General features: G+C 36.4%; 2 protein-coding genes across 2 annotated transcripts; one reads left to right on the top strand and one right to left on the bottom strand.

The window, feature by feature from the left end:
- The first annotated feature begins 3117 nt into the window (after positions 1–3117).
- Positions 3118–5256, top strand: LOC104084570 (uncharacterized). The gene has a single exon (XM_018766803.3). The coding sequence runs from the start codon at positions 3118–3120 to the stop codon at positions 5254–5256; it is 2139 nt and encodes a 712-aa protein (XP_018622319.1).
- An 8746-nt stretch (positions 5257–14002) lies between these two features.
- LOC104084574 (putative inactive disease susceptibility protein LOV1) lies at positions 14003–16933 on the bottom strand. Its single transcript, XM_009588473.1, has one exon. The coding sequence runs from the start codon at positions 16931–16933 to the stop codon at positions 14003–14005; it is 2931 nt and encodes a 976-aa protein (XP_009586768.1).
- Between the last annotated feature and the right edge of the window lie 6097 nt (positions 16934–23030).

The following is a 23030-nucleotide window of genomic DNA, read 5'->3' as shown; positions in this document are numbered from 1 at the left end:
CTGCATTCAACTAATTAATATTTTTATGTTATTTGTTCACTCCTAATCTTTGGAACAACAAATATAATCCATAGCCTACCACTTGATACATTAATAGTTTTATCTTCATAAACCCTTTTGTATACGGGGTTAATTGGTTTTTTTGGCTCTTTATAAAATTATTTTTAATTTTATGATACTATCTCTTTTTTACACATGAAAGTTTTATTTTTACACGTAAGAAATCCGCCTTTTACACATAAAAGATCTAAAAAGATGATTTTCTTAAATTCAAAATTGTAAAAAAACATGATTTACAAATAGCACTTGTATACGCTTATATCTCGATGCAAGACTCTGTATTTCTAATATTTTCACATACTTAACTTGATTATAAGGCTTATAACTCAATTAAATTGTTGATTTAAGAGTAAGACAATTGTTGAATTTGAGCATGTAATTCAAAGATTTAACCGGTGAAATTGCTAACGACCTTTGTAACCCTTTTATTTCGGAAAAGGGTCGTATATGTCCCTTACTTTGAGAAAATAGTTATATTTATCCTCCCTTTAAGTTATCGCATTTATATGTTCTCGTTGTTAGTACACCTTTGATCACAAATGCCCCTCCTTCCAACCAGTGGCGGATGTAGCATTACAACTATGAGTTCAATTTAACCTATAATTTTCGAGACGTAGCGTAAATTATATTTATGTGTAAAAATTTATTAAAGTTATAAGAAATAGTAGATATAAACCTATAATTTTAAAATATAATGAGTTCAATGCTAAGAACCTTAAATGTTGAATCTACAAAATTTAAATCTTGGATCCGCTTGTGCCTCCAACGTACTGGAAATATTATGGCATAATATGCTGGAGTTCAATTTTTCTTACATACGAGCTTCCAGCATTATGTGCTGAAGTTCCAACATAATATGTGAGAAATTTATATGCAGGAGCTCCATAATCGAGCATATTTCATATCCACCTTATAAATGACATGTGGAAGGCCGTTATTAGTCAAACCATACCCCAAAATTTGGAACTCATTTACCCGATCCACAATTATATTCTTAACTTTCATGTATTGTTCTCTAACCACTCAAGTTTGAGGACTGACTTAATAACGCGATTAAGTGTTTTAACTACGGCTAATTACGAGCTTAATGACGTGATTAAAGTAATCCCAAGGTGTGCACGTACCACACTAGGGTGCTGAAGTGTTTGAGACATATTACATGTTAGCCAATGTCTAGGCATTAGGCCTTAAAAAATGAAGTTCCAATATTCCAAATACATAATTAATGTATAGTTGTCACTAATTTACATGATTATTAGCTAACAACTTAGAGCAAATTGACTTGGATAATTAACCATTTCTTTTTTATTACCCGGTCCCTCCACTTCTTTCCCACCTGCATTTACACGTTTTATTTCCCATTTAAAGGTTGTAGCTCTATGCAGTTTCTTTCAGCAATCTGCCTGATTTCGGTTTAATTTGCTGTTTTTATTTGGTGATATTTCATTAGTCATTGTTTCTGTTTTTTTTTTGTTGCTTAATTGCTTAATTGCTCTCCTTATTATCAGTAATTCAGAGTGACAATCAACATTTCCTTTTATCAACATATCTCAATTACAGATATTTGCTTGGAAATTGTGGAGCTCCACTCTCCATATTATATCAGATTATAACAATTTCCAACAGCAAGAGATTTTTCTGTATATTGCCAGCCTTCAGGTAAGTAACTGATTAAGTTCACTTTCACTTTCCTTACCTTGGAGTATTATTTTTATTTTTATTGTTATTCATTGCCTTGTTCATTAAAAGCAACTTATGAAATGTTATAAGGTTTAAGGGCAGATTACTTAAACTTTACATCTAATTTAATCTATGTTGAATTCTAATTAGAAGAGGAGGGGAGGTAGAAGATTATTGCAATGGAGAAGTTGTCTCTGTCAACACTCATGTATTTTTATACTAGTCGCTTGATTAATAATGCATTACACGTATTGTAAAACATATGTGACACGTTATTATCGTCGCATATCATAAGCTACTCTTGCCAAAAGTAACATCTTTTTGAGTAACCCATGCCCTTCTTCTCCTTGAACAACACAGTCAAGATTTGTCAATCCGCCAAGCCTTGTAACAATTTAACAAGATAGGTAGAATAAAGATATATCATGTCTAACTAATCCAGCAAAACGCATGCAAGTTTTGCTCATTCGGCAAGACTTGTACTAGACAATTTAATAAGATAGATAGAACGAAGATAGTACTAAGTCTTGCCAATATGACAAAAAGTTGTGAAATCACAGGTAAGCTTTGCCAATTCGGTAAGTATACTTGCGAATAATGTAACAAGACGGGTAGAATGAAGATAATACCATGTCTAACCAATCCAACAAAACTTGTGAACAATTGAACAACACATGCAAGTTTTGCCAATTCAGCAAGACTTGTACTGAACAATTTAATAAGATAGCTAGAATGAAGATAGTGCCAAATCAAAAAGATGTGAAATCATAGGCAAAACTTGCCAATTCGGCAAGAGTACTTGTGAATAATTTAACAAGATAGGTAGAATAAAAATTATGCCTATTAAAGTTATGGCCTGCAGTCTAACATAACTTGTGAACAAGGCAAGATTTGCAAACTGCAAGACTTGTGGACAATTTGGCTTTTTAAGGCGTAATTTCCATTCACCCGGATCTATTTTTGCCAAATTCCTAAATGGTATCAAAATTTAAGCAACGGCCTCGAAAAATCCTATTTGTGCAAATCTTCCGATAAAGCTACCTTAATGAAAAGAATAACTGAATCTTTCGTATATTAATACAACTATCAAAAGAACATCATACTACTGAAGCCAGGTTGGGCCTATGTTGCTCGGACTCTCCGAAAATGTGGCCGGGTGCGTGTCGGATCCTAGTGTATTTTTGGAGAATCCGACACCGGTACGGCAACATTTTAGAGAGTACGACGCAAAGGGTTGGGCTATTATTACCACACAATAACTGTTAAACACATAAAAGGAGAGATTATAATGGAAATCCTGAAAAGGTATACGTATAATATTGCAGGCTTTTCTAACGTGCTGCTGCTTGGTTTTTGCAGAAAATTTCTCTAGGGAAAATGAAGATCATTACGCTCATAGATAACGTCAAACTTCTGTTTAGCCAATGGGAATTGGGATACTCCATTATGTTTAGCATAATATTGCAGGCTTTTCTTATATTTTCGACATACATAAGAAGAAATTCAGTTGGAACCATAAGAAAGACGTTGTGGCTTGGGGTTTTCCTTGGTGCTGATTTTGTTGCAACATTGTGTCTAGGAGCCATTTTTCACTTGCCTTTGGGACCGAGTTCTTCATCGTCCAATGATCATAACCAAAAACTCAAGAACCTTTTGGTTATCTGGTCACCCTTCATCCTACTGCACTTAGGCAGGCACGGCACACTTATAGGAATTTCATTGGCAGATAATGAATTCTGGCTCAGTCATTTTCTTAAATTTTTGTACTACGAGTTCACAGCTCTGACGATAAGTATTCTGGGATCCTCAACAAGATGGTTCAACTTGGCATCGCGCATCATGTTGGTTGGAGGCTCTTTAAAGTTTGCTGAACGAGTTTTGGCGCATAAAAAAGGGAGCATGAATGAGCTTCGTAGATCCATTGTCAATGAAGATTTTCCCCGCGGCCTAGGCATTTTGGAAATTGCTGGAATGATAACAAATCCTCACATTCCCCAACACAGACGAGGCGAACCTGTTGTTGTTGTTGACATTAACGTTGGCGTAGAAAATGATACTAATAGATTTAATTTTCCTCCCGTGGCATCCATGCAGGAAAATGTAATAGCCCTGTGTGAAGCTTATTATTCTTTCAACAAGCACAAAGACCTCTACGTTGAAGGTAGGTCGCCCGAAGATTGCTACAGAATTAGAGACGGGTATTGGCGCGGTGAAAATTATAACCCAATAGCAGATGCTGGCAATGCTTTCAACATCATACAAATAGAACTCTGCTTTGCATATGACCATTTCTATACAAAAATGGCGTTGCTGCATACTTGGTGGGGCTGGATTGCGCGGTTTGTAAGTTTACTTTCAGTAGGAAGTGCGCTTGTCCTATTTTATGTTGGAGTTATCACCAATGAGGAATTTAAGCGAGCAGACAAATTTGACAAAATTGTCACCAATCTTCTGGTAATCATGGCATTATTCCTTGAGGTAGGGAGTTTGCTGGAGTCCATACTGTCGAAACGCTTTTTGGTGCAAATTGGGACCCGTGGGGGAGAGGGATGGCGGCTTTTGGAGCGCGTTATTGTAAGGATTCCAGGTAGAACAATAATCACACCAGACACAAATCCCACCTTAAAGATAGGACAGTTCAGCTTACTTCCTTTCTGTTTTAACGATTCCAAACAGAATGCCCCTTTTAAATGGTTCTTAGGCTATTTTGATCTGAAACAGTTCTGGAATAACCATCGTTACATTAGTCATATCTCCATTGAAGATGTTCATGATCATCAGCCTGAGGAAAGAAGATTCCTAAATTTGGTCTTTGACAGTATTGGACAGCGACTGAGGAGAGAGCGGACGGAGGATGATCGTTTCAGGTTCCAATCTCCGATTAGTGCAGCCGTCCTTGGCCAATTACCTAATCGTGATATTACACAAATCTTCGAGGCCATAAATGCCAGGAATTTTGAAGAATGCATTATAATGTGGCACTTAGCCACAGATGTATGCTACAGATTATACTCCAACTTTGAGGAATCACAGTATCTTCAGTACGCCAAGTACCTCTCAGACTACATGTTATATCTACTGCAAGCCCATCCTTCCATACTATTGCCGTTGACAACAACAGAGCTACAAATATATCGAAATGTATGTGCTGCAATTAACCGATTCTATGATGAAATGAGGATTGAGAGTGAGATGATAACAGAGATCGTCCGTGCGATTGAACCAATATACATAAATTTACGTGGAATCCCAAGAGAGGAACGACCAGCTAACATCACAAATTTGTTACTAGATGGATATGAACTAGCTCGAGAAATCGGGCATCAACGTATCCAGGAGTATAGAGCAACTCAAGGAGAGGGAAACATATGGAAAGTATTATTTGAAGTCTGGGTAGATATACTCTCCTATACTGCAATTCATGTTCCAGGGAAACAACACGCGGAGCATCTTGTCACGGGAGGGGAGTTTATAACATATATCTGGTTGTTTATCATCTACTTGATTGAGTTCTGATTATTGTACCTTCTTTTGGAATACTGTACTTTTAATTTGTGCTCCTAAAATGACATTAATTACACCAGTTGGGGGGCCTAAAACAAAAGCCGGAGACAGAAGGCAGGCGGATCCAGAGGCAACGACCTCATCTGTTACCGAAGAGAATGATGCTCATAAAAGTGTAATAAATGCCTGTCATCCGGTACCATTTAATGAAAAATATTCTACAACATTAAGTACACGACCCGTTACAAAGAATATGACATTCATTGCATGCCGTTTCACATTCTTCAATGACTCTCATAATTGTCATTAAAAATAGGCTTGATCCTAGGACCTTGTTCCTTAGGTGCAACTATAAATAGTGAGCTCTATTGTTATTGGGGGGGGGGGGGGAGGAGGAGATTTTCCGACAAGCATACACGATATTCTATCAAAAGCTCAATAATATTTTACTTTCTTGTTTATTCGTATTGTTCTTACTGCCCCCGGTAGCTCTGCGCCCGAGATCAAGATATCTGTCGTTTCATTTCAATTTCAAGGCTAAGTCTTACATTTTTGTCTATTTCATCTATTATTTTAGGATCAAATTAATTCAATTGTCTATAAACCACGTATAAATTTAACTGTACCGTTTTACGGGCAAACAAATATAATAGTGAAAATGTCATAAAAATGTGTTCATTTATTTTTTTGGTAATTAAACTTTTTGCATTAATCACCAATGTAACATTTACAAATCTGAGTAGACCATCTCAGCCTTCTCTACAATATAAAAGAAAGTATCCAACAAAACACATTTCTATGCCTTGCTAAACACATTCTAATGAATAATATTTACAATTGCTGAGCAATACTCGCGTATAGCCTTCAACTCTGAAGCTTCATATGCAAGCCACTCTTCTCGCTAGGACCTCCCATACAGTAGTTTGCTTCTCAAAGATCCGTGAATTTCTCTCAATCCACAGTGCATGAATATACTCTGCATAGACTAGCTTAAGTACTCTTGCCAGTTGAGATCTGCTCTTAGTTTTCATAACTATCCATTGATAATTTGCTGCCCATGAGTCTATAGGAGGGTACTTAATTTGCAGTCAGTGCATGGGCCTGTACCATATGCATTTACTATATTCACATTCACCAAATAAATGATCTAGCGTCTCTGGTTGTTGATGATGAAAACAACAAGTGTTATCTATCTGCATTCCCCATTTCTTCAATCTATCAGTTGTTAACATTCTTCCTTGCACCTGAAGGTCACATGGTGAAGGTGGCTTTTGGTGTTGTTTGGTTTTGACACATCAATCCTTTCCATGGAACTTTTGGAAATACTCCTACTAGTTGCAGGTACACCTGTTTTATGACTGTGTCTAGGGGTGCTCATAAATACCCGAAAAATCGAACCAAACCGAAAATCGAGCCAAACCGACCAAACAAACCGATACTTTTTAGGTTTGGTTTGGTTTTGGTTTTGAATTTTAAAAACCGATCAAATTTGGTTTGGTTTTGGTTTTAATAAAAAAATAACCGAAAAAACCAAACCAAACCGACTATAGAAGTAGGTATTTAAATTTATTATTACACCTATATATATGTATATTTTTATATAAAATTTCCAAAATTTTATGTTACATATTAGTCGTTTATATGTTTAGTCTAGTTTTTTGCTATTATAATAATCTAATTCTTTGCCTTTATATTCTAGTTTGATTGGTTGTTTTCTTTTGCTAAGTACATAAATTTATTTCATGTTAAAAATAATTAATTTTTAATTGAGTACTTAAATTATTCATCGCTAGTTGATTCAATTACCATCAATATATCTTGGTAAATAATAGATTTCTCAAAGAGCAATTGGTTTGATAGTGTTACGTTGAAAATGTAGTCTCCGGAATATGCGTTTGGTAGTGTATGTCTCATATTTAAGAAAACAATCGATAAATAACCGAAAAAATTGAAAAAATGACAAAAATCGAATCGATAAAAAAACGACTTAATTGGTTTGGTTTGATTTCAATATTTGAAGAACCGACTTAGTTGGTTTGGTTTCTTGTTAGGAAAATACCGAACCAAACCGAACCATGAACACCCTTAACTGTGCCTTGTGACAAATTGCTAATAAGGTATAACATGTCCCTTGCCTCAAACACCTTTCGAACCATCCAACAGGCTTGCTTTGGTACTCCCATATGCATAAACTCCTTCCTTTGATATAGTAGCTATGGATCCATCTAATCCATATCTTGTCCTTCTTGTTAGACAACTCCCAACAAGTCTTAGTGATAGCAGCTTTGTTCCACATGGCCAAGTTAATCATATTCAATCCTTCGGCAGCTCTTGGAGAACACATCCTATCCCATGCCATCAAAAACTTTTTGGTTATTGTATTTACCCCAGACCATATATAGCTTCTATAGTGTGCGTCAAATTGCTTTGATGACTTTAACATGTATAATAAAGATTTGAGCTATGTAGGCTTGGATGCCAAAGATTGCTGTTTGGACTAGCTTTATTCTTCCTGCATAAGATAGTTTCTTTGATGTCTATGAAGAAATTCTGCTCACAATTTTGTCAATGAGAGGTTGCCATTGCAATATTGATAGCTTCATCAAGAGGTATGCCCAGATATTTGAAAGGCAACACTCCTTGACTATAACTTAGAGCTTGTTGGATTTCATGCTTTAGTTCATTGCTAACTCCTCCATAATATATTGAGCTTTTGGCTAGATTTGCTTTAAGCCCAGAAACTTCTGAAAAGGTGTTGAACTTTTGATGCAATAGGACAACAAAAGTAGTATACCCTCTTGTGAAAAGGAGAAAGTCATCAGCAAAGCTCAAATAAGTTAGGTCCAATCTAGAGCACATAAGATGATAGTGGAAAGTTTTCTCATGCTTAAGTATCTTTAGGTTCCTGCTCAGATACTCCATTGCTATGATAAAGAGAAATGGAGACATAGGATCTCCTTGCCTAAGCCCTCTAGCTGCATCAAATGGCTTAGTTGTCTCCCCATTGACGAGAATGGTATAATTCAGTATTGACACACACTCTATGATCCAGATGGTAAATTGAACTGGAAATCTCAAATATTTCAAAACTTGATGCAAGTATCTCAAGTCGATTGTATCATAGGCTTTATGAATATCCACTTTGATGAGGTATCTTGGAGAAATATTCTTCCTAGAATAAGATTTGACTAACTCATGGGCCAGTAGAATATTATCTGCTACTTTCCTTCCAGGAATGAAGCCAGCTTGGGTGTCACTATGGCTGGCTTGTGGGCCGGGTTTGGTCCTAAGTGGGATTCGTGGGCCGGTTCTAAGTGGGCCTAGTCCCAACTTAAGCAGACTTCGCGGGCTTTTTGTAGGAACCGGCCCAAGACCGGGCCCACGAACTAATGGTCCCGGTCTAATTGGGCCGGTCAAAGGCCTAAGTGGGCCCAACAGATACTTTCTATTTTTTTAATTTTTTTTATAGAAGTTAAAGAAAACAAAATGGTAATAAAAATATCTAAGGCAATTCCTTATAAATTATATTATAGAATTGTGACCTAAATATTTTAATTCAAATTTAAAGACAAAAATATTGTAAAGAGATATTCAAAGCAATACGTTATAATTTTATTATAGCATTAAAAAAAATATGGCAATATCTTTCTTAGTCTTCCTCCCCCTTATGGAATGAGCACAACAAGGTGCTAATACCACCATTGAGAAGAAAAAGAAACTAATCAAGATGTACCAAAATACAAGTTACATATTAATTTTTGTTCATACAAGTTACATGGTATCTCTTACAAATTTCATAAATCCTTCAAGGTCCGGAGGAATTTCCGTTGGTGGTGGCGGAAAAGAAGCTTGGTCATCACCGCTTTCGGGCGAAGCAGCATCCTCCTCAAGTTCATCTAGCATTTCTTCGTAAGCTTCGTTTACCTCTGGTTGTGATTCAGCAAGTCCAAAATTTCTTCTTTCCGAACGGATCCAATCTCTGAAAAGTACTTATTTTTTCAAGATCTCCCTAATAGACACTCTATAATCACCGAGTTGAAGTCTTGCTTGACTGAAAGCGCACTTCGATCACTGTTGATGCTTGAATAGTTAAAATATCTCGGGCCATCCTTGAAAGAATCAGAAAGTATTTTTCTTTGTCCTTCCATCATTCTAAAATATTAAAGGAGCGTCGGGATTCACTACCTCAATTTTCTGTGACAAATAAATTTCAAGCTCATTTAGTTGTGAAAAATCACTAGTACTAGAACTTGAGAACTCCTGAACCCCGCCCAAGAACTAAGTGCACTTACTCCTGCAGTTCTTTTAGATGATTGAGAACTAGAAGAAGAAGGAGTTGGAACATTTGGTCTAACATGTTCTAATGCAACTTGATAAGCATTATAAATAGTTTGAACTTTTATTTTAATTGAGGCTATTGTATCTAGAAGTTTAGACAACTCCTCATCTTCAAGTGCTAAACCATTATAAACAGTTTCATACCAAAATTGAGGACCTCCTAATTTCATAGTAGGATTTAACAAGGCAGCAACACCATAAATAGAGAAAATGGGGAAAAAATATTTTTTAAACTTGTTTCTCATAGAATCAATAGCAAATTGATAAATTTTCCCACCCTCTGAAAAATGATCAAACAAAGTTGCAAGTTCTGCAATATAAACTAAACAGTTAGAAATAGTAGGATAATATTTTCCAGAAAATTTATTTGTAGCAATATGATTTTTTTTTAAAAATCTACAAGTATTTTAGCATTAGCCCAATCCGCATTTGTAGTTGGACAAGGTTTAGGAACCTTTCTTTCTACAAAACTATAATATTAAAACTTAAGAGTTGGAACGAGTTTACCGAATTGACGAACAACTTGTTGAAAATTAATTATCGTTGAGAAAAATGAAAGAATGAGGGGGTACATATAGTTGAAAATTGAGAAAAAGTATAATTATAAAAAGTTTGGAGTTAAAACCAAGTTGGAAGTTAAATGGCTATTTTGTAAATAGCCAACGGCTATTTTGGTAGAGGAAACAACTAGATTTTTAATGCCCAAACGGGCAGATTTGTTTTTTAAAATTATGGCCGCTGGGACCGTTTAGGCCCGCTAGGACCGGTCCGGTCCCGGTCTCAAACGGTCCTGTCTCGCGACCCTTAAGATAAGGACCGACCCACTTGCCGGGCCCACCTCCCCATGTCCCGGTCTTAAACGGTTCAACCTGTTTAGGCCCACTACCCACTTAGGTCGCAGTCCTGGGCCGGTCCCGGTCCTGGACCGGCCCACTTGCCAGCCTTAGGTGTCAGACACAACGGAAGCAATAACGTTTTGCAGCCTGTTTGCAAGAATTTTGGCAATTAATTTATACAGTACAGTGCAAGAAGCGATAGGTCTATACTCATTGATACTTGTATGATGAGGAACCTTAGGAATCAGGGTGATAGCTGTGCAATTAATTGCTCTAAGAAGCTTGCTTGAATGAAAGAACTCATTCACTGCATGACACACTTCTGGTCTGATAAGTGTCCAAGTTCTTTTGAAAAATAGTGCATTATATCCATCAACACCTGGTACTTTATAATCTCCAATTGCACACACAGATTCAAATATTTCTTGGTTAGTGACCTCAGCACACATGCTCACCTGCTGGGAGTGTGTGAGGAGATGTCCCAATTTTATTATCTCTCTGTTCACTGCAGGCAAGTGATCCGATCTTGATCCCATAAGGGATTATTTCTTGTTGGATCTGCTTCTGGTTAGTGAGTCTATCTCCAAAGGCGTAAGTAAGTTTTGCAATAACTTTTTATGACTTTTTCCTTCATGACAACTGAGAAATATTTGGTGTTAGAATCACCGAGCTTTATTCACTTAGCTCTGGATTTCTGTTGAAGGATGCTTTCCTATATTAGTGACCATCTTTCCAGCCCTTCAAGTAACCTTTTCTCCTCTAATGCAACTGCATCAGAGTAGTCTCTGTTCAGGTGCTCTTGAGTATCCTGCAGCTTGTATCTGAGATGCTCTATCTTAGTAGTTACTCCCCTGAACTCATTATTATTAAGTTGCTTCAATTCTGACCTATCAACTTGTACCAGATATCTTTCATGGTGTCTGAATTTAGTTGTGTCTGCCAAACTCCCTCAACCACTGATAAGAAGTCTTCATGATCAGCCCAAACATTAAAGAAGTTAAATAGGATCTTGCCACTGGATTCAGCTTTCCTTAAAATGATCATCATGGGTGTATGATCTGAGATAGAAGGCATTTTATAGTCCACCTCCATATGACCAAAGGTATTCATCCATTCATCATTTCCAATGGCTCTATCAATCCTGATGAAAACTCTATCTGCACCTTGTTGTTTATTAGACCATGTAAAGTATTCCCCCTTCCAAGGTAATTCACATAGGTTCAAACATTGCATAAAGTATGTGAAGTCTTGAGTCTCATTACTAGTTACTGGGTTCCCATGTATTCTGCCTTGTATATTTAACACTGAGTTAAAATCTCCCCAAATGAGCCAAGGCTTGGTGATCTATGCTGCAAGGTTTTGCAATTGCACCCATAGGGGCTTTCTCATCTCAATTATGTTAAACCCATAAATGATTGTCATGAGACAGTTCATTTGAACCTTCCTTCCTCTAACATCATAATGCATAGCTTGAGAAGACTGATCTATCACTGTTATATCGTAGTAGGAAGGATCCCATAATATCCAGACCCTTGCATTAGCAACATAATCATAGTTAAATCTTGCTTGCCAGCCTGACACTACCCTATTAGCAATGCCATCTGCCTTATCGTTTTTGACTCTAGTTTCTACTAAACCAACTAATTTAATATTATTCTCTTTAATATAAGTGCCCAACTCTTTTGCTTATAATGTTTGTTGGTACCTCTAATGTTCCAAACCAACTAAGACATCAAGTAAGTTTGGATGTACCACATGCAGATGGTATTGACAAATTAGCCATCAGTGCTACATTTGTCTGTTGGCTAGATCTTTGCTTACCAGTTGTATTGTGCATAGTTTAGAGGTATGTCATTTACTTCAGCTATTTTCTTCCCTTTTTCAAGAGATTGTTGCTGACCTTCTGCAGGTATTGGTTCTGCTATTCTGCTCTCATCAGCACAAGTAGTAAGCCCATTTACAAGTAGTAAGCTATTTTCTTCCCTTTGTGTGCAGGAGCTAACACAACTCATGTACTCTTCCACACTTACTTCACAAGTTGTGGCCTATTTCTTTTAGGCTGTTGAACATGCTTAACCTTCTCCTTGCGAGCTCTTGTTCAGTCATGACCAATTTTTAATCACTTCCCATAGAATTCAGGTTTTCAGTCATATTCCACTATCTGATCAAACACCCTACCTGAGTCATCCATAATATGGACCTTGCTAGGAAGAGGTTTAGTGACATTCACCTCAATGAGGATTCTGGCATAAGAGATTCTAGTTTGTTTGGTAGTGCACTCATCTGCAAATAGTGGAATCCCTATTATACTTGCTATTCTACTCAATGAGCTACCTCCCATGTAGTTCATGGGGAGTTTGGGAAATCTAACCCAAAGAGGAATCTCAGTTAAAAATTCAGCATCAAAATCAAACTGTGGACTCCATTGTTTCATTATCGTGGGTCTATTGTTGACTATGTAAGGTCCCTCACACAGAATTTTCTTCATATCAGTCATGGATTGAAACCTAACGATGTAGTATCCATCATCATGAGAATAGATCTTTGGCATAGTGACTGTATTCTACATCTGGTTTATATATATCTATGCATATAATTATACCCTGGTATTTCCCCAATTACATAAATGATTAGGGCACATTTCCATTTTAAAGTTTCAGCTTCTAAATCTGATTTCTCAAGTTTAGCCACAAGATTACCTTCCACTACTTCAGGAGTAATGTAGTACAAAGGCATACCATTAGCAGCTGATCGATTTCCATTAAGGACCCCAGCCCAAGTTGGTTCCCTGGTACTTTCCGGCAATGAAACAGTATTGTGTGCTGGTGACTGATTCTCAGCTTTCTTCTTCTTCCCCAATGTAGCTTCAGCTGATTTTGGAGCTTGATTTCCAGCTTCCAGCTCCTTGCCCAATGGAATAGTAACACCCCTAGATAGAGGAGGGGTTACACTCTCTCTCAAATTCACTTGCATAGGAATAAGGGTCTGAGGGCTTGCAGATGCAGAGGCTCCGACATAAGGGATCTGGGTAAGTATTCCACCTCCTACCTGTGTTTTGGAAGTCCCTGAGATTGACTCCATGAGTGCAGACGAGGTACTTCCGATGTTCCTAAGCTTGGGTATTTTGTCATCAACCTTGATCTGTTGCTTTTTAGGATGACCGCGTGATTTTCCTGCCATTGACGAGGTCGGCGCACGTTAGCTTAAACTACGCCGGGCGAGCGAGGAAGAAAATGCTAATACCTTACACCTTCTTAGCTTTTGCCTTGTCAAAAAATGTGTACATCAATCTTGGATACATGAATAAAGAAGAATCTTGAACCTAGCTATGGAATGTCTGGAACATATGAACTTGGGCAAAACTAACATGACATGAACATATGAACTTGGGCAGAACTAAAAATGTCAAACTTTTATTGGAAAGAACATATATCAAAGTGTTTTCATTACAATATCACAACAGCTTCTGGTAATAAAAGAACATGAGAAAAAAACAACAACAAAGGAGTCTTCCAATAGTTGGAGTTCGGATCAGTTGGCTTCATTTTCAGAGTCTTTTGATGTTACCAGGAAATTCCCTGGAGTTAAGAACTGTTTTTTATGCCTTGAATAGATATCGAAAAATTGGAAATTGATCGCAATTCATTAGCATCTTTCATGAACTGAGCCGACATGTTTGAGATTTGTAAGGAACAAAGAGAGGTCAGTTTTTCCAATCCTTCTGGAAGTGAAACAAGCCTGGGACAATATCCGAGATTCAAAGTCTCGAGCTTTGTCATTGCACCATATGGTATCTTTTTCCAATTCCTAAGATTTCGACAATGGAGAATGGATAATTTCTTCAGTTTGGGGAAACCACTATCTCCAAACACAATGTCTTCGCCATCATACGAATTGCAAAGGGATAGGAGGATAATATTGGGCAGATTTTGGAGACCCCAGAGAGGATCTTTAGTAAGTTTGCTGTTCCATAAATATAAGGACTTAAGATTGTATAACTTACCAAACCAATCAAGAAAATTATTCCTCATAGGACCACCAATGCACAACCTTTCTAGGTTGTACAGTGGAATGAGTGGAAGCGCGTAACTTTGATCCTGATCAAAAGAACTTTTCATTGTAAAGGATCTGAGAAACTCCATTTTTTTGATAGCCTCAAGTAGGGGAACCAAATGGGAACCTTGTACTGCACCAACCGATAATTTTCTTATGCCTCTTAGATGAATTAACCCTTTTGCTATAGCTTCTGTCATTTTAAGTCCAGCAACCGTTTGAAGATCTTTAAAGGCTTCAATAATTCCATCTCTAAGATTCACTACCTTGTCAGTGAATGATCCTTCTAGAAGAAGATGCCTCATCATCCCCAAACCTTCTAAATCAGAAGGCAAGTCACTTATAAATGTGTCTCTGGTGTCCAAAGTTTGTAATCTGCTTAACTTCTTAAGAGACACTGGTAGTTTCTTAATCTTACTTCCCCTCAATCCTAAATACCGTAGTAGAGCTAAATCTCCTACGGCATCAGGCAATAATTCATGGCAAAAACCTTGAAGTTCCAAGACAGATAGCAATTTGAAATCATTTAAATTGAGGGGCTGGTGCGGATTTTCTTCAAGTGCAAGAAAAGAGTACAGCCTGCTAAAGTTTTTTCGAGAAAACTTACTTGTTGAGGTACCATTGTAGCTGGCATCATAATAAAAAGCACGATGATACTTCTCCAGGAGCGTGCTCTTTAAGTTTTTTAGGACGACACTAAAATGATCTTCTTCGGATCTTCTCAAAGCAAATTCGCGTATCCTTTGGAGGATTTGACAAGTTTTGACCTTTCCATCTATGTTCCTCTTGACTCCCTGAATCATGTTCCTGTGGATGAGCTCCTCTAGTTGAAGCTGTGCTGATTCCTCCAATGTTCTATTGTTGTCCTGATGCACGAAGCCCTCGGCTATCCACAAACGTTTCAACTTTTTACATGAGATCTCAAAGTGACAAGGGAACGAGGCAGCATACAAGAAACAGCTTTGGAGTTCGGGGCTTAAATCAGCATAACATAATGACATGAAGTTAGCCCCTTGCAAAAACATTTGATGGACTTTGATCCAATCTTCAGCCGCATGCTTTGTTGAGAGCATCCTTCCCACTGTTACGATAGCAAGAGGGAGACCACGACATAGTCTCACAATATTCTTATCTACTGATTCTACGGTGGATAAGAATTCCTTGCCACGCTCAGAGCTTCCGGCATGCTTGTGCAGCAAGTCGGATGAATATATCGGATCTAGTTTGCATTGATTTTTAAGAGGGAAGTTGTATTTTTCTACCCGAGATGTAACGAGTATCTTTGTTGTTTCGCTGCCTCTAGGTATAGCGTCCTTTACTTCCTGAACGATTTCCCACGATGGAACATCGTCCAAGATCAGCAAGAACTTCTTTCCAATCAACCAAATGTTCATCAACTTCTTCATTGACTCTTTTTCCAGTGTGTCTATATTTTTTGGAGCCATGACTGAAATGCTTTTCAGGACGCCTTTCAAGATGTTTTGCATTACACGCCTAGTAGAATCGTTCCTAGACACGAAGACCCAAGCGTGGCAATCAAAGTGTTTGTGGACTTGCTCATATACAGCTTCTGCAACAGTTGTTTTTCCAATTCCTGCCTCCCCTGATATGGTGATAATGTCAGGACCTTCTTCCGCCTTTGCCAATAACAAACCTTCAACAAGTTTCACCTCCTCAGCTCGTCCTATCAGGTCTTCTGATTCAAGATTCCTTCGAATTTGTTTAGTTCTTGAATCATGGTTTGAAAGGAAGTTATCAACTGTCTGATGCTGAGGGGATATGGTCCTTTTCAGCTGCTGCAACATCTCTGCCATATCTGGGCTGGCAAGCACTTCCGAAACCTTTCCTAACAACAATACACAGTCCTCAGCAGAACTCTGGTCAATAGGGCAGAATACCTGAATCATTCGTGAGGTTCTTATGGACCAAGAGTGAATTGACAAATAGTTTCTTATTTTAGAAACCACATTATTTGAATCCGACATGAAAGGACACGAATACACGAACTTGCTGAAGAGGGTTCCGGTATTGAAGTTAAGCAAATGGAAGTCATAACTGATAACTATTTCTTCAACATCAGCTGCCCAAGCTGCAACCTGCCTAGGCCAGGTATGCATCATTATGGAGTTCTGCAATTTGCTTATATCAAAGCGAGCATTTGATGTTCTCCATTTTTTTTCATGGAGATCCCATTCAGCATCCTGGAGATCTTCACGATCAGCATACAGGAGCGTCCCATCAGCATACGGGAGAGCCCATTCACCATACAGGAGATTGCCTTCAGCATATCGGAGATCCATTATTAAGTGGTTCAGCAATTCCCATTCAGCATCCTGTACATGAGACAGCAAGATACTGAATGCTTTCTCAATGTTTTGCAGCTCTGCAGCTATACGAGGATCCACTTTATGCATCGGAAATTCTTCTAATCTGCGTAAGAGGTTGCCCACTAAAGCTGCCATCTTTTGACTTTTTCAGAACTTGTGAAGTTATTATTGAGTCAACTTCAAGAATGTGGTGCTAATTGCTCTCTCCTGTATTGTTGGAAGTGAATGAAAGAGAGAGAATTAGAATGATAGTTTTGGAGGGGAATGTTTTCATTCAATGCAATATGAGAAATATCTCCCAATATAAGACTATTGGACACAAGACTTGCAAAATTAAATTCTTGAATGTAGTGCTTTGAATTCAGATTGATGTCTCCAGCTATATAAAGTCTTGTCTTAAAATGAAGCAACTATATAGTGTGAACAACTCCTTTGCATGTCTTTAATTAAACAAAGCAACTAGATGATAAATTAATAACAACTTGTAGGATCTGTTGGATTATCATATCACCATTTCACAAATATGAGTTCTATGGGATCTCTTTACAACAGGTCTTTCAATTCTATTCATCTTCAATAGATATTTGTATCAACTAATTAAAGACAATTCAATTAGACGTTAACTGATCTATAAGGTTTACCACCTCTTTATTCTCTGGTTCAGTTTGCTGTTGCAGAGCTCACTGAAAATGAGAACTGTATATTTAGAATGCTGGATGATGCCATTTATCATTTCTTAAGGTCTTAAATTGAAAAATTCATAATCTTAGCATGAACTCGTTGTTCTGTTAATACAAGTTAATTTATATTCAAAAGTGATTTCACATCTTACTACTTCTCTCTGTCACACCTTCATACTACTCATTTGCTTCACTGTGGTTTCAATAGGCTCGTCGTGGTCTTGTTTGCACCACCATCTTGTCATTGACACCTTTGGCTGAAAAGTCACATATAGGTACTAAGAATCTGTGTATACATACTAAATGTTGAATTCCCTTAACTTCTTTATATTTTAAAATCCGGGTTTCGCCACTAGATAGTTCATTGAATTTGCTTACACCATATTCTTGTTACCTCCCGTCAGTGGCGGAGCCACATTGAAGCAAGGGGGTTCATATGATACCCCTTGCTCAAAGTATTTACTTATCATACATGTATATTTCAAGCCAAAAATAATAAAATGTATGATAACTACAAGGGTTGAATCCCCTTGACTTGAAACATGGCGTGATATTGTCCACTTTAGGGCAAGTCTGCATGGTTTTATCCTAAAGGCCTAATAACATTAAGAGTTCTTGCATCTTATCTGTAGACTTCTAATCTTTTCAGTTACCAATGTGAGACTTTGTTCGCACACCCAATAATCTCACTCTCAACTAAGTTCCACATGGCTCATCACCACGAACCACAGATCTTTTTATCGAACTAAGTTCTACGTAGCCCATTACCAAGAATCACAGGCCAATTTTCGAGAATTACTATATACCACCCAAATTAGTATGTAAGGCAACCGAAGCCTACACCTAGCTTCTTTTTGTATTGGGTGCATCTCAAAGTTCGTAAGAGAAAAGTAGACCTAGCCCCATGCCATCACTCTGCCACCATTATACTCGTCCCATTAAACCTAGGCTCTAATATCAGTTGTTGCTAAAGCAACCCATAGATACTTTAAATATGGCGTGATATTATCACCTCTTTGGGCCAAACTTGCACGATTTTATCCAAAAACCTTCACTCCGAGATCCTTACACCTTATATTTAGACTCCAATCTTTTCAGCTTAGTGTGAGATTTTGTTCGCGTACCCAACATTATTTTTATAAAAGTTGAATTCTCTTAATAAAATCTCCGGCTCCACCACTGCCTCCGATGATGGGCTAAGAGTTCAGAACCTTAGTGGATGAGGTTCAGAACTTTTAGAGGTAATTACCTAAGATAACTCACTATTGCCATTTAATATCAGCTCGTTTTTCCACCTACATAGCTAGGGTGAAAACAATCTTCAGAAAAAGCTTAATTCTCTTTTGCAACTATGTTAACATGGTAGATCAAAGTCTTATAAGATTACTCTGTTGCATCAACTATTTTATCCACAAACTCATAATCACAAGTAGGAGGGACAAACGGGCGGGTCGGTTTGGATATGGTTCGGGTCGAAAACGGATAAATTATTTGACCCGACCCATATTTAATACGGATAAAAAATGAGTTAACCGGCGGATAATATCGATAATTATATTATCTATGACTTCTTGAATATGATCACTTATGGGAGAATTTTCAGTCTCCCAAACTTGAAGAATCCTCAATTTGAGGTTTTACAAATGTAAAAGTTAAACTCATTGGTTACTCATTGGTTATCCAATGGATAATATGATTCTTATCCATATTTGACCCGTTTTTAAAAAGTTTATTATCCAACTCATTTTTTTAGTAGATAATATGGGTGGTTAACTGTTTTCTTTTAACCATTTTGATACCACTAATCACAAGCTAACTTTTGTAACACATATTTTTCCTCTTTTTTTGGTGAATATTGGCTAGCAAGTTCAGGGGTAGGAATGTTGGCTTTCTGATCAATTCTATTTAGCTATCGGAATTTGCTGGATAATGAATAAACAAATAAAGTGCCTCGATCACCCCTTGTGATTCACAAAAAGTCAAAAACAATACACATACCGAGATACGTAACTTGTAACAGGATCAATTACCAAGTCTTCTTCAATATAATAATTGATAAATTAATCTAAATAACACTCACCCAAATAATATTTAAGGTGACAAGCTGGGGTGCATGGTTGGGAAAGAATGTTTCCATGCTGTATTCCGTTTACTTCTTAAAATTGGAGAATGAGTGGAAGGGCGTCATGTGATAAATAAACTGATAAAGTCTTACATTTGACAAAGTATTTGCATTGACTTTGAGTCTCATACGGTAAAGTTATTTTCGTGTGACCTATAAGTCACGAGTTCGAACTATGAAATTAGTGACTAATGCTTGTATTAAAGTAGACTGTCTATATCACATTTCTTGGAGTGCAGCTCTCCCACGATACTGGATGAACGCGAAATATCTTGTACACGGGATTGCGCTACTGTGACATGCTATACATGTATAGTATTTAATATGAACTAGTGTGGCTAAAGTCTTTAAAAAATTGGAGTGCTAGTGACAATTTCACGAGAAATATCAAGGAGTTTCCGAGAGACTTCCTCGAAAAGAAAATTGTGCAATTTGGCCAGAATTCGTCAGAAAATTTTAAGATTAAACTTTTTTTTCTTCCTGAAATTGCCATGAAATCCATCGAAAATTTTATGATTAGATTAACTTTTTTTTAATTTGATCCCTCGGAAAAAATTTAAAACTGGACATTTTGTTGAATTTTGCGATGGCTGCCATCACAAATTCATGTTTTTGGAAACTTATTTAAATATTTTCGACCACTTTTGTTGGAAATATGAAAAAGAAAACATTACAGATATTATTGTTTTATCACCTATACCACTTGTCAAACATGAAAAAATAGCAACCAAATAATAGGAGCCCAGCCAAAATGAACGTTCTTCCACAATGCCTAAATCACAGGTACGTTCAATACCTTTCTTTTACAATGTTCTTGATCTATACAGAAAACCGTGAGATTACACTGAATTTTTTGTTATTATTGTTATGTTGTTATTATTGATCTATGTAGTAATTCTTGGATGGCTAAAAATGTACTTACAATTAGAACATGAGAGTGTATGCACAATTTACCACGTGTTATTTACCTCCTTTTTTGCTCTCTTTTTTTTTTTTTTTTTTATTTCACTTCTATTTTTCTAAGTTCGGCGTACATATTATTCTCCTCAAATTCCACTTTTGAAATTACATCTATTTATTGTTATTGTTGTTCATCTTCCTCAACTCCCCACCCACCCCCCACCTCCTCAAGGAGAAGATGAACCTTTCTTGTATTTTTTAGTGCTAACACATATATCATGAGACCACCACTCACTATCATGACATCTTTTCATTTTTTTTTAAAGGGTTGAACTTAATTTTTCTGAATCTTTAATTATACCCAGAAACTTCGATGGAAATATATTACTATCAATCATATTTATTCAAAATATATTTACTACATTTTAGAGGCTAATTATTTACAAGTGTTGTAATATGACTTCTTTAGAGATTTTAATACTGTTATCAATTCCCCATATCTATGAACGGCAATATATATTATATGAACAGAAACTTGCGAATTATTATTACTAATTTCTATTTGTTTTTTCTTTTACTAGTTGATCCAGTAGTTTATGTCCAGATGACCGAGTAAGAAGAATAACGAGTCAAAACTGGAAAAGTAGGAATACGTGATGAGCATATTAAAGGCTAAAACTAAACCTTTAACCGTATTAGTGTACATGTTAACATCAAAATATATTACTTTATACTCTCTCCGTCTCAAATTATCTATCATGATTCTCTTATACACGTTCCTTAAAAATAATTAATTAGGATGAAAATTTGACTACTTTATCCTTATTCATGTTTTAATATTTAATCTTTTTTTCATTGATATTTGAACAAAGTTATCCATAAGTGAGGTGTTTGTAGTCTTCAAGTATAATTATTACTAAAGGTAAGAAAGGAAAAAAATAATTAATTTTGTCTTAAATTTCTAAAATGACGAATAATTTAAGACATCTATGTGATAATATGAGACGGAGGGAAATACGATGACACATGACATGTTTTCATTATTCGATATAAATATCAAGTTGTCAACATATAGCAAGTTGCTTCCGAGCTCAAACCATCTAAAATTGAATTGCTACTTTTTTCCTTCTAATTGATAAAAAAGGAAAAAGAGCAAAGAATTGACAAATCTAGAAGAGGGGATTCTAGTTATTTCGTTCGCCTTTTTCTCGGCAAAAGCTAGCTCTGTGATATGTTGTCCTCTCACTATTTAGGCACAGGTCAAAAGGGGAAAGCAAGGAAAAATTTAACAAGTCATGTGATGATTCAAGTTTGTGGTAGGCCTTGACTGATAAACGAATAAAAGGAACGAAATGCAGGTTATCTTAATAAGACCAATTGGCCTAGGTCATTGGTTTTATCGGTTGCCCCACCCATTATAATAAGAACTGATGAGAGGAAAAGAGCGATCTTGCTCTTTACCCAAGCAGTACAAGAATGGCGATTCACCTATTGGTACGCAGTTGGTATGCAGTTGTCCTCAACTGAGGGCGTATAAAAGAATTTTTGTAAGTATTATCGAAAATTTATAAAAATACGGGAATAATAACTTCAATTATTAAATATTTTTAGTTTAAGGGTTTAGTTGAGTTTCAAGTAAGGAAAGGTTTCAAGTAAGGAAAGGTCTTGCGTACGTTCAATTCTACTTCATCACAATTTTTAACTCTACAAACTTTGTCAAATATTTGTAAAGAAATGTGCTAGTTGAGGTTCAAACCTCCAACCTGTTAAAGCAAAATACATACTTATCTTTTTTTCACAGAATTAATACATATATTTAGTAAAAAAATTCGACGAAGCGGTATCGCGTGACATCGCTTCGCATCCGCCCCTGACTTTATTTATATGGGCAGAAAATGTATTTATAAACCTAATGTTCTTTCGCAAGAAAACCTCGGGCCATTTTTTTAACGATCAAATGGTGAAAGTTCCCGTTTGGCCATAGATTTCGGCTATTTATTTTTAAAAAAAGTTTTAAAAATATTGTTTATTCATGGAATATGATTAGTTTTTGAAAAAAAAAGTTTTCAAAAATTGCCCGGTTCAGGGCAGTTTCTGGGTGAAAAGTTTTCTTCCACTCATAAAACTTCAAGTATTTTCAAATAAAATGCATGTCCAAATATAACCTCAGCTTCCAAAAATTATTTTTCAACACAACTTCAAAAACTCGTTTTTCAAGTTTCAACAAAATATATATTGATGTTTGTCTATAATTCCATATTTTTAGTGCATTACTTACCTTACATTTAGGTGTTTTAATGCTAAACTATACAATATTTGTGCTTAATTGAGTCTATTTTATGTGTAGGTACGTCGAAGACGAAATTGGGAGAAAAGTAGAGATTTTATGTATATTTTATACACTACAAGAAGGGATTTATGATTATTTAATTATGAAATATATAAGGATTAAAGTTAACATACAAAGGAAGACAAAAAAACAAATGCAAAGAATTAAAAAGAAAGAAAGAAAAGAAGTGAAATGAGAAAC

The sequence above is a fragment of the Nicotiana tomentosiformis genome, chromosome 5 (genome assembly GCF_000390325.3).
Source record: "Nicotiana tomentosiformis chromosome 5, ASM39032v3, whole genome shotgun sequence".
Lineage (NCBI taxonomy): Eukaryota > Viridiplantae > Streptophyta > Magnoliopsida > Solanales > Solanaceae > Nicotiana > Nicotiana tomentosiformis.
This window is presented reverse-complemented; position numbering and strand designations above follow the sequence as displayed.